General features: G+C 41.1%; 1 protein-coding gene across 14 annotated transcripts in view; it reads left to right on the top strand.

Annotated features, from left to right (window-relative positions):
- TENM3 (teneurin transmembrane protein 3) overlaps positions 1-12,247 on the top strand; it is a 613,263-nt gene that overhangs the window by 155,928 nt on the left and 445,088 nt on the right. For all 14 annotated transcript variants that reach the window (XM_060652873.3, XM_060652872.3, XM_060652870.3 and 11 more), the window contains exon 2: positions 8,732-9,038. In XM_060652873.3, the coding sequence (XP_060508856.1) occupies positions 8,807-9,038 (232 nt within the window). In that variant the 5' untranslated portion in view covers positions 8,732-8,806. The remainder of the gene's footprint in view (positions 1-8,731; positions 9,039-12,247) is intronic.

Here is a 12,247-nt window from a genome sequence, read left to right as displayed (position 1 = left end):
TGATTATTGGCCTAATTAGACTTAAGTCTACCAACTTGCTGTTTGTATTTGTTTTGCCCCATGTAATCTTTGATCCTCTTCTCCTACTTTCATTGGATTAGTCAAATAGTTTTGATGCTTCCAGTTTTTACGATTCTGTTATTTCTTTTATTGGGATACTCTGGTTTCTCTTCAGATCATATAAATCTTTCGCCTTTTACTATTATTTCTTTCGTTGGACTATTAGATACAATTCTCAGTTTTGTTGTTATAGTGGTTGCTTTAGGGTTGAAAGTGTACCTCTTACACTGTGTCTCCTGAGGTGATGCCGCTTCACATATAGTATGAAAACCTTACAATAGTATACTATCTCCCCTCTGTTCCTTTATGCTGCTGTTGCAGTATACTTTATTTACACATGTTATAAAATTCACAATATACTGTTACGGTTTTTATGCAACCAGCCATCTTTTAAAGAGATTTAAATAATAAGAAAACTATCATACATTTATCCATATAGCTGCCACTTCCAAGTGCTAGTGATTCCTTTGTGGAGATCCATATTTCTATTTGATGTTCTTTTCCTTCCACTTAGGTTCCTTTGCATTTCCTATAATGAGAGCCTCTAGGTGGTCAACTTTTACACATCAGAAGATGTAGTTATTTTGCCTTAATTTGTGAGAGATATTTTCATTGGTTATGGAATACTAGAATGACAGTTTTTTTTTTTTCCTCTCAGCGTTTTAAAGATCTTACTCTACTGTCTTCTTGCTTACATTACTTCCAACATGGAACTCCATATGGAATGTGCCTTTTTCCTGGATCTGCTTTTAAGACTTGCTCTTAAGTTAATTTTTTTTTTAAGTTTATGTGTTTATTCTGAGAGTGAGAAAGAGATCACTAGCAGGAGAAGGGCAGAGACAGAATCCCAAACAGGCTCCACACTGGCAGTGCAGAGCCCAAAGCAGGATGTGAACCCATGGACCGTGAGATCATAACCTGAGCTGAACCAAGAGTCAGACGCTTCCCAAACTGAGCCACCCAGGCACCCCAGGACTTTCTCTTATCTCTGTTTTCTTTTTTAAAATAATTTAAATTACAACCAAATGCCTGGGCATAATTTATTTATATTTCTTGTGCTTGGTGTTTGCTGAGCTTCTGGAAATCTGTGGATTTATAGCGTTTATCAAATTTGAGGATTTTTCAGTTATTATTTCTTCAAATTTTTTTTTCTGTTCACTTCTCCCTGTCTTCCCCTTTAGGGACTCCATCAAATCTATATTGGCCACTTGAAGTAATCCTACATCTCACTAATGACATATTTATTTATTTATTCTCTTTCTCTGTGCTTCATTTTGTATATCTTCTATTACTATATCTTTAAGTCTTTTTACCTTCTCTTTGGCAGTGTCGAAACACTGCCTATCCAGTGTATTTTCCATCTCAGACATGGTGGTTTCCTCTCTAGAAGTTCAATTTGGGTCTCCTTTTTATATCCTCCCTGTCTCCTTTTAATATTTTGAACGTGTTTAACTCAGTTATAATAACTGTTTTCGTGTCCTTTTCTATTAGTTCCAACACCTGTGTCAGCTCTGAGTCAGTTCCAATTGATCGATTTTTTTCCCCCTCGTTATTTTCCTGCTTCCTGGCATGCCAGAGATCTTTGATCGTAGGCCAGACATCGTGAATTTCACCTTGTTGAGTGTTCGACATTTTTGCACTCCTATAGCGTTCTTCAGCTTTGGTGTGGAATAGTTAAGCTACTTGAAAACAGTTTGCTCTCCCTGGTCTTGCTTTGAAGACTTTTCAGAGGAGACGAGGACCATGTTTAGTTTAGTGCTAAATTATTCCCCACAACCGAGGTGAGACCTTCCTAAGTAAATTGCCTAATAAATTACGAGATTTTTCCCATCTGATTAGTGGGAATATACGCTACTCTTGTCCTTGTGTGAGCTCTGGGTACCATTTCCTGTAATTTGGTGATCCTTTAGAAGGGCAGTTTTGCACCCACAAGACATTTGGTAACGTCTGAAGATACCTTTTATTGTCACGAATGTGAATGCGACTGGTATCTAGTGGATAGAGGCTGAGTGCGGCTCAATATCCTACTGTCGGATTTTCTCCACAAGAAGGAACTTTTCCATGTAAAAGGTTAATAATGTTGAGGTTGAGAAGCTCTGTTACAGTCCTTCCAAACTGCTCTTTCTCTGGCCTGCAGTAGTCTCATCTACACGTGCTGACCAGCACTCTGCTGAACTCTCCAGAAGCACCCTTTGCCATCCTCCAGAGTTCTTTCTCCAGGCAGCTCTGCCATCTACCAGATTCTCAGCTCTGCCTGTTCAGGTTAGGAAGTCTGCGGTGCTCTTCCTGGGTTCTTCCTCCTGTCCTGTAGCCTAGAAACTCTTGAGGTAGTGAGCAAGGGTAATCAAGGACTCCGCGTGTTTGTTTCCCATTTCTCAAGGTTCGCTCTGTGTCAATGTCTTGAAAACTCTGTTTCATGTATTTTGTCAGTTTTACTGTTGTTGTCATTTTAGGCAAGAGGGTAAATCCAGGTCCTGTTCCTCTATCTTGGCCAGAAGCAGAAGCTGGCTTCTTATTTATTATCAAATGTCATGTTTAAAGAAAGAAACTTGCCTTGGCTTAACCTGCTCAACCACTCATTATTCACTATACTTTTTCTGTATCTGTATCTTCTCAACAAGCATCACTGTTGTCTTTCCCCATATTTCTTCCCACAGCTTTGTTTGTGTTTTAACTTTGCGCCTCAGACATGACATCTATAGTCACTTACATTCTTCTGTTTAAAACTGCAAGCTCAAATTTTAGTTATGCTTGAATTTAGCATCACAAAAAAAATCATTTCATGTGATTTTATTTTTGCACTTAATTATTTTAATTCTTTGATTTGTAAATTTGCCTCCAGAAACAAGATTTCCTCTAAAATGAACAATAGCGATTGATTTCCTCTTGTGTTCAATTGGCATTAATCTAGCTCTTCAATAAAGGAAACACTTAGAAATTCTTACAGTGTGCAAAGTTGTATTTACTGTTTAATTATCATAATTGGTAATAAATCATAAATTCTACCTTATTAGGGAAAACGTGAATTGTGAATAATAAAAGGTAAAATTTTCCTAGTGTTATGTACAAATAGCTTAATTTAGATCTTTAATCAAAAATATGTTTGAGTAAATTAGTGTTTTTCTGAAGTCTGCTTATTCTTGTGGGTGAGCTTTTTCAAACTATTATAAAGACAGTTTGAGGAAGACATTCTGTGCAGAAGATATTCAAAGCGATGTTCAGGAATTTGTAATTCTTACAGAAAATAAGGAACAGTGGGAGCGTGGGTGGAGTTTGACCAACAGGCTACCTAATCCTTTGTGTTTGAATATCTGTTTTTATTACAATTTGAATATCTGTTTTTATTACAATTGCTGGATAGACACATAAGCTCCTAGAATTTTAGAAGTACAGATGATTTTAGGGATGTTTGTTACAAGCCTGATAAATTGTAATCGTTGACTGAAAGGTTTTAAAGATATACTGAGTCCAATTAAAATCAGATTGCTTCCTAAAGGTACAGTTAAAAAATGTTTCTTTGGAATTAGGAACATGTTATGAAACAATGTAAGAATGTTGTTAAGTTCTCTGGCCAAGTTTCAAGCAGGTTTGACTACTATCCGAAATAGACAATATGATCACCCCAAATCTGGTGTCCTGCCCGTTCATTTAGTCGATCAAATATTTGCAGGAAAAAATTGAGAAAACAATTAGTGGAGAAAAATTAATAACCAAATAATAGAAATTTCTTTAAGACCAGCTGTGTTTTCCAGAGAGGTGCTATGATTCGTAACGGAGTTGTTTTTCAGGGAAATGAACCCAAACAATTTGATGATGTTGTATACTTGCTGTAGCAAATTCAGTCAGAACTTTTTGGACAACTTTATTTCTAATCGTTTTCCTTGTTGTTCAAAGGCCTTGCCCACTGTTACAGCCATGATCCTGTTCATCAAATGCTTTATGCTGAATATGCACATAGTGACCCTCTTCCTGTGTAGGACTATGCAATCACCATCAAAGTGCTTCAACAATTTAGCACTGCTTAAACAGCTGCATTTTTTAACCTTCAAATCTGGAGCTGAGTGCAGAAGATAATGCACAACACTGCCTTTTGAAGTCATATTGAACTCATTGACTTCCATCAGAAGCGTATCAGTGGTTGCAAACATTACAGTGTAGATTGCATCCTTGAAGAGTTTGAACTATGCACAAAAATGGAAAGACAAATGCAAAAGCCTTTTTATTGTTTGGAATCTCTAGGATCAAACGTCTTTGTCTTTGATAGTATATTTGAATACGGTATCTTGATTTATCATGGCACTTCAGAATTGCTTCACAAATAAAGAAAAGTCAGATATTTGGTGCTAGAGGAGTTCTATAAAGCTCAAGAATACCTAAAATTATCTTTTTATTAGGCGTCTATTAACATGTAATTGATTTATAAATATTGGTAACCTTACCATGTGGACGCATCTTTACTATTGATGGTATATGTTTGTATTACAACGTTAAAGAACTTATTGATCATCTTATTTGCAAGATTGTGAACTTGTATCATGGGCTATATAATAAAGAGAAAACATTTCACATTCAAAGCTCCAAAGGGACAATGAAGGACAGGATGGGAATATGAATGATGTAAGTCAGACCTTGATCATTTTGCATATAAAGGGCCGGAGAGGAAATACTTTAAACTTTGCAGGCCATCAGGTCTCTGCATTAGTAACAAGCTACACACACTCAGTGGCTTAGAACAAGAAGTTCTGGAGGCAACAAGTCTGAAAACTAAGGTACTGGCTGTGCCATGCTCTCTCTGAAGTTCTCGGGAAGAATCTGTTCCACGTGGCTCCCCCAGCTTCTGCCATTTGCTGGCAACCCTTAGCTTGTAGCTATGTCACTCGGCCTCTGCCTTTGTCCTCACGTGGCCCTCTCTCCTGCGTGTCTCCATGTCTCTGGATCCAAATCTCCCTGTCCCGTCTCTTAGGAAGTCACCAATCACTAGATTTAGGACGCATCCTAATCCAGCATAACCTCATCTTAACTTGGTTGCAACTCCAGAGACCATACTTCCAGATAAGGTCACAGTCACAGGCACTAGGTGTTAAGACCTCAATGTATCTTTCTGGGAGACACAGTTCACTTCACTAAAGTCTCTGTCGCAACCATTCAACTCTGTCTTTGCAGCAAGAACGCAGCCAAGGACAAGACATAAACAAATACATGTGCTGCGTTCCCATAAAATTTTATTTACAGAAACGGATGATAGGTCAGATTTGGCTGGTGTACTAGAGTTTACCAATGCCTGGTCTAACTAACTGAAGCAAAAATGCAGCAGGGGGAGGGGGGTGGAATTTCCCCTTGCTTTAATCAGTCCATTTTTAAAGTGTAGAAATGCAAACATATGTGTGTATATGGCAACACTTACTTCAATTAATTTATTTTTATTTTTTAGTTTGGAGAGAGAGTGTGAGTGGGGGCGGGGGGCAGAGGGAGACAGAGAGAATCTTAAGCAGGCTTCACGCTCAGCATGGAGCCCAACACAGGGCTCGATCCCATGACCCTGGAATCATGATCTGAGCCTAAATCAAGAGTCGGACACTCAACTGACTGAGCCATCCAGGCTCCGTCACTTATTTTAAAATCGATGTCAACTCACGGCAAGAACTGAAACTTTCATAATAATTTCAAATCCCAAAGTTCTGTTACTAAAAATGCTTGAATTATGGTATTTATCTGGTCAATTAGAAGTTTTTTGGTGGTCATTTAGTTAGGAGAGTTGATATGGCTTTTCCTCCAAAGAGATCTAGACCACTTTAGAAACAAGATTTTCCTCGAACTCAGACTTATATATTTGTTCTATTGGAAAGAATGTACCTGATTCCCCTCAGTAAAAGTATGTTCCATGAGGGCAATGACATCATTTTATTTAACGGCGTGTCCTCAGCACATAAAAGAGAGCCTAAATACATAATAATAATTCAATAAATATTTACCTAAAGTAAATATTTGTTTTCCCTGGACTAAAATGAGTGAATTGGTACGTTGTTTTAACCATGTTATACAAAAATATGCCCTGTTATCACATCTTGAAATTATTTATTGTCTTAAACTCATAGAAGAGCTACAATAAGAGAAATCCAATTTCTATTAAGAGCTATTGGAAGAATTTGTGAAGAGAATAATGGGGTAATGAATCAGAAGGGATCAGTGAAAAACATTAGTTTTCTTTATTTAATCAGATTCATGGAAAATCAGAAAAAAGGTAGAGAAGTCAAGATATATTTCAACAGCCGAGGGAAATATTAGCGACTTCTTTTAACAGCCCCACTTGATTCAATAGCAGGGAAATGCGGAAACCCGTGCGAAGTAACACTTCACAGGCAGTGTAGACGGGAGAAGATACAGTTTGGTCAAAGAGGTAGCGGGGGGGGGGGGGCACCTGGGTGGCTCAGTCGGTTAAGTATCTGGCCGTTGATCTCTGTTCAGGTCGTGATCTCAGGGTGTGAGCACGCATCAGGCTCTGAGCTGAGAGCGCAGAACCTGCTTGGGATTCTGTCTCACTCCCTTTTTCTCTACCCCTCCCCTGCTCTCTCTCTGTCTCTCTTGCTCTCTCCCAAAATAAAAAAACGTTAAAAAAAAAACACAAAAAACAGGGGCACCTGGGTGGCTCAGTCGGTTAAGTGTCCGACTTTGGCTCGGGTCATGATCTCACGGTTTGTGAGTTTGAGCCCCGCGTCGGGCTCTGGGCTGACAGCTCAGAGCCTGGAGCCTGCTATGGATTCTGTGTCTCCCTCTCTCTCTGTCCCTCCCCCACTTGTGCTCTGTCTCTCTCTGTTTCTCAAAAATAAATAGATGTAAAAAAAATTATTTAATAAAATAAACAAACAAACAAACAAAAAAGAGGTAGCAGGAGGAACCCCCCGGAGTTTCCAAGCGTAGGTTCTGGAACTCTGTGACCAGGCCAGCTCAGAATTTCACCACTATTCTTACCGCTGGATGGAAGGCAGAAATCAGAAAGTGAAAGGCAGAGGAGTCCTAATGTTGCTCAGACAGAAGAGACTTGTTGATAGCCTAGAGGTAAGCGGAGCCAACGTGGGAGAATCGGGAGTCAGCCCCAAGACACCATGTTGAAAGCACATTAAAGAGAGATGTGATGCGTATAACGATAGCCAAGGATCAAGAGAGAGGGAAGGATTCCTTGGGAGAGGGATTCTCCATGGGAAAAAAAAAAATCTAAATAGAAATCACGGTCCTAGGGATGTGGTACCGAAGAGAAGATCTGGGGCCACCAGAAATCATTTGTTTCAAGCTGATTCTGGAATCACTCCAATAAAAAGTGAGTTGAGGAAAGTTGGAGGGGAGTGGGAGCCACCACTGGAGGCCTTTGGGGACCTTCAGATGTAAGACAAAGATCAAGTGAGAAAGAGTAAAGACAAGGGAGGACCCTTTAAAATGCAGATTAGGGGCACCTGGCCGGCTCAGTCTGTGGAGGATGCCACTCCTGATCTTGGGGTTGTGAGTTTGAGCCCCACGTTGGGTATAGAGAACGCTTACATAAAAAAATACACTTTAAAATAAGTAAAAAAAATAAAATGCGCATTAGACCTGGGAAGCCATCCCTCCTCAGGCCCAGTCACTTTTACCCCTGTCAGTTCAGCCGAATCAGGAAAGAGACAGTAGCTCAGCAAAGAAACACAAATGACCTTGTTCCTTCTGATTTAACTCTTGCTACTGGCCCTTGCAAAAACCTACCACCTCAAGTTAGCCACTTGAATTGCCTTTAAATCAGGATAGCATGGATTAAACCCACGTTCTAGAGAGGAAAATACATTTTTAGGGGAAGAGTAAGGGACAAGGATCAGTTTTTTCCATAGTTGAAGCCGTTTAGGTCCTCGAAACGTGAAAATCGTGTCCGCCGAAGAAAACGTCTTTGCAGAAATTTAAAAAATGCTCAATGTATTTGACAAAATTTCACGTCCAAAAAGCTCCCAATTTGCTTCTGCTCTTAAAAAAAAAAATCAAAGAAGTAAAAATAGTATACATTTTTGTTAGAAGAAGAAAGAGAATTTATTTGTGAATGGCAAAAATGCTGTGAGAGAAAATTGTCCCATTGTGGAAAATTTAACAGGCATATTGGGGCCAACCTTTAGCCTGCTTCTGTAGTGAAATTTGATCTTGGGCTTAATTTTTTTTTATTATTAAAGTGAAAAATCAGTTCTAGTAGCTTGAACAAGCCTCCATAACACTCAGTAATAGAAAGTATGCCTCACTTCCTGGTACTACGGGACATTTTACAGTGATTTCACAAATTTTCATCGTTGTTGTTGTTGAAAGCAAGTTTTCTAGATAGGCAATAGTATTTCTTTCCACCATTCTCCACATTGAGAAGGATATAGGGTGGTCAGATTTTAATAGCTTTTTTTAATGTTTATTAATTTTTGAGACAGAGAGAGAGTGCAGAGTGTGAGCGGGGGAGGGGCAGAGAGAGAGGGAGACACAGAATCCAAAGCAGGCTCCAGGCTCTGAGCTGTCAGCACGGAGCCCGATGCAGGTCTCGAACCCATGAACCATGAGATCCTGACCTGAACCTCAGTTGGACGCTTGATGGACTGAGCCACCCAGGTGCCCCATAGGGTGGTCAGTTTTTAGATGAATGTTATGCTGACGTTATGCAAACCTTTTATCATTGCAGAGAGGCCAATGCAAGTTGACCCGTGAGTGTAATCTGTGCCGACCAGGACTGATGTGCACCCAGAAGGAATGAAGTATGGATGTGAAAGAACGTAGGCCTTACTGCTCGCTGACCAAGAGCAGACGAGAAAAAGAACGGCGTTATACAAATTCCTCAGCAGACAATGAGGAGTGTAGGGTCCCCACGCAGAAGTCGTACAGTTCCAGTGAAACCTTGAAAGCTTTTGATCATGATTCTTCACGGCTGCTTTACGGAAACAGAGTAAAGGATTTGGTTCACAGAGAAGCAGACGAATACAGCAGACAAGGTAGGTCACCGGTCTCACAAAACAAGGCACACTCAGAAGGCGCCCACTTGGAGGTGCCATGTTTTTCTCCTCTATGGGTGACATGATTATTTTCCAACTTGGATGTCTAGCCTCTGATTCAGATTTTTGAGAAACTAGATGGTCACGTAGTTTTCCAGCTTAAAGGTAGAAAGCCACCTACAGACACATTGACCCCAGATAAGGGTACCGATTCATGTAGAGAATCACTGTGCACATATAAAAAATTTTTTAATGTTTATTTATTTATTTATGTATTGAGAGACAGACAGAGCATAGGTGAGGGAGGGGCAGAGAGGGAGACACGGAATCCGAAGCAGGCTCCAGGCTCTGAAATGCCATGTCAGCACAGAGCCCGACACGGGGCTCGAACTCACGCACCGTGAGCTCATGACCTGAGCTGAAGTCGGACGCTGAACCGACTGAGCCCCCCAGGCGAGAATCACGGTGCACATTTTATATGTGGGGGGTGTGATTCTGCACACAGCCAGCGTTTGTGCGTAAACTTGAGATCCAGGTCTCGTGGGCTCCCTTGCCCTCTCCGGAAGGTGCTCACGGACGTTTTTGCAGTTAGAACTGACGTAAGGGAACGGGAGAGGTTGACAAGCAAAGACCTTTCACTCATTGAAAAGTAACAGTCCTAATTCTGAATTATCTCATGAGCCATGTAGCCCATGTGCTGATGTCTATCTGTTCATACAAGAGCCTGCTACTGAAGGGTTCAGGTTTCTCTCCGGCAGGCGATCTAGAACATTAAGGTTCTACCTTAAAACATCCCAGTTTCACGTAATATAACCCGTTATGGTTTGGCCACTCACGTGTATTTGTTGAACGTTTTTACGCTCTGTTTTCTGCCTGTACACTCTACCAGTGGAGTAATGACTTCTGTAACTTGCCTTCACAGTCTGAAACCTACCAATCTCCATGCTTTCAGACAATAGCTTATTTTAAATTGGGCATGCCTAGGTTTTTGTTTTCTAATACATTTTTTGGAGATGCAGGCACGATTACTACTAATAAAAATAAAATCCTCTCCCATTTGTATTGCAGAGTCAGTTTACACAGAACTTAGCATCCCTCAGCTATTTTAATCAGGAAATGAGGAAAAATAAATTAAACTGCAAATGTAAAGAATATATTCCTTCTTTCCCAGTCACCTTACAAACAGTGGGACCAACAGTATGATACTGAGCAAGCAACAAATTTCGGGAAAATAATGCAATAAATCATGCAGAAGTTTGGAAATTTTCCATGGTTCTCTTCTTCTCTCTATTGTGGAAAGAACCATCCTAACTAGATTGAAAGAACATTCACTCACCTAAACCAGTTTGCCTCAAAGAAGACTCATTTGATTTGCTAAAGAGAGATTTTTTTTTCCCCTGAAGGATATCTTACTAAAATTACAGGTATCATCGTTTATGAAATGGGATATAGTAGCTTGACATAGCAGTTTTTTTTTTTGAGATTCAGTTTTTTTAATGTTTATTTATTTTTGCGAGAGAGAGAGTGTGAGCAGGAGAGGGGCAGAGAGAGAGAGAGGGAGACAGAGACTCCAAAGCAGGCTTTGCACTGTCAGCAGAGAGCCTGATGCAGGGCTCGAACTCACAACTGTGAGATGACTGTGACCTGAGCCAAAGTCAGACACTTAACTGACTGAGCCAGTTTTTAAGGGAAGATATAAGACATAATATTTGAGATACATACCCTCGGTAAGCCAAGGGACTTCTAAGTCCATTGTACGATGTCTTATAATTCCAAACCCAAGTGTTTTTTTTTTTTCTTTCGTATTGTCTACACAGCTGACATAGATTATCAGGGTACAGGTTCCACCAATTTAAAAAATAGTAGGTACTATGAAATGCATGCAGTCTGAACCCGGTGTAAAGCCTTGCCTTTTGTAACAAAAACAACTAGTTTAGTGCCCTATCGGAAAAAAAAAAAAAAAAAAAAAAAAAAAAAAAAAAAACCCACAAAACAAAACATTGTGGAATACCATTAAAAGAAAAAAAAAAACCTCAGCACATGTGGCGTGATGCGTGGGGGAGGCTCATCTCCACCCCAAGCAAGCATTTCGTTTAGGCAGCACGAAGGATGCTCAAACGGGTTAAAAATAGCGAGCTGAAATTTTCACCTCCTAGGCAGCGCTAATCCAATGCAGACTGTTGTTGATGACATGGCCATACCATCTGCGGAAACCCTGGAACCACGGTTCTTAGGGGACCCAACAGTACTATTACTCAGCTTGTCGCCAGCCAGCCAGGCGCGGGGCAGGGGGGAGAAGAAGAGGGGCAGAGGGAAGAGAGAGTGAGCGAGGCAGCACGTGGAGGCGGCTTGTTGGGAGCGGCGGAATGAAGCGGGGAGCAGAGGTTTAAGGGCCGGAGAGAAAGGAAAAGCAGGAGTGCGGTGTGTGCTCGGGCCCGCTTTCCACCTGACGTGTTCGTCAATCGGGCCATATTGGAAACACGAATGGAATATACTGCTACGTATTGCTCATGTGCGCTGATCCCTTGGTACGCTCCAGTCATGGCACTAGCCAGGTTTTACGTGCACCCTCCCACTCCTTGGGTGACGTGGGTCCCAGTAGTGCCCTCCTTTGCCAAGTGGGGAGGCCTGACACCCCAGGGCTAGCGACGGCCGAGCGGGGGGCTTGAACCCGGGGCCGGTCTGCCCCTAGCGCTTGGCTTCCCACCTCTGTGCCGTGGCCAAAGCCGGAGAACGGGCAGTTCCGGGTCAGAATTCCCCTTTGCTTTATTGGTGCCAGTTGTGGCCCCTTTTGATGGTGTGGCTAGAGGGCAAGGAGGAGACTGGAGACATCTTTAGGAGATACAGCGATATGATTATTTGGGACCAGGTGGGATGAGCTTGAGGGAGAGGAGCTATTGCAAATACTTTCTCTCTCCTGTGGTTTGATACAGGGAATGTGTGTAGCCAGAGCAGTAAATGTAGGAGACAAGTGACGGAGGAAAGTTTGCTGTTGGATTCTCTTTGTCTCAAGCACGCATAATGAAAAATCCTCCTAGGCTTCCCTTTCCTTTGAACCTGACAAATGTCAATTTTTCCTCCCTGACTATTATGCTGTGGGATTAATTATTTAATTGACAAAACGTGCTTCCTGCCACAACTCCTGACATCATACACATAATAAAAATGAAAGATGAAAAAATGTTACCAGTAGCCAAAGATCTTTGAAC

Source organism: Panthera onca, chromosome B1, assembly GCF_046562875.1.
Source record: "Panthera onca isolate mPanOnc1 chromosome B1, mPanOnc1 haplotype 2, whole genome shotgun sequence".
NCBI lineage: Eukaryota > Metazoa > Chordata > Mammalia > Carnivora > Felidae > Panthera > Panthera onca.
Note: the sequence above shows the minus strand (reverse complement) of the source record. Positions and strands in the feature narration are given on the sequence as shown.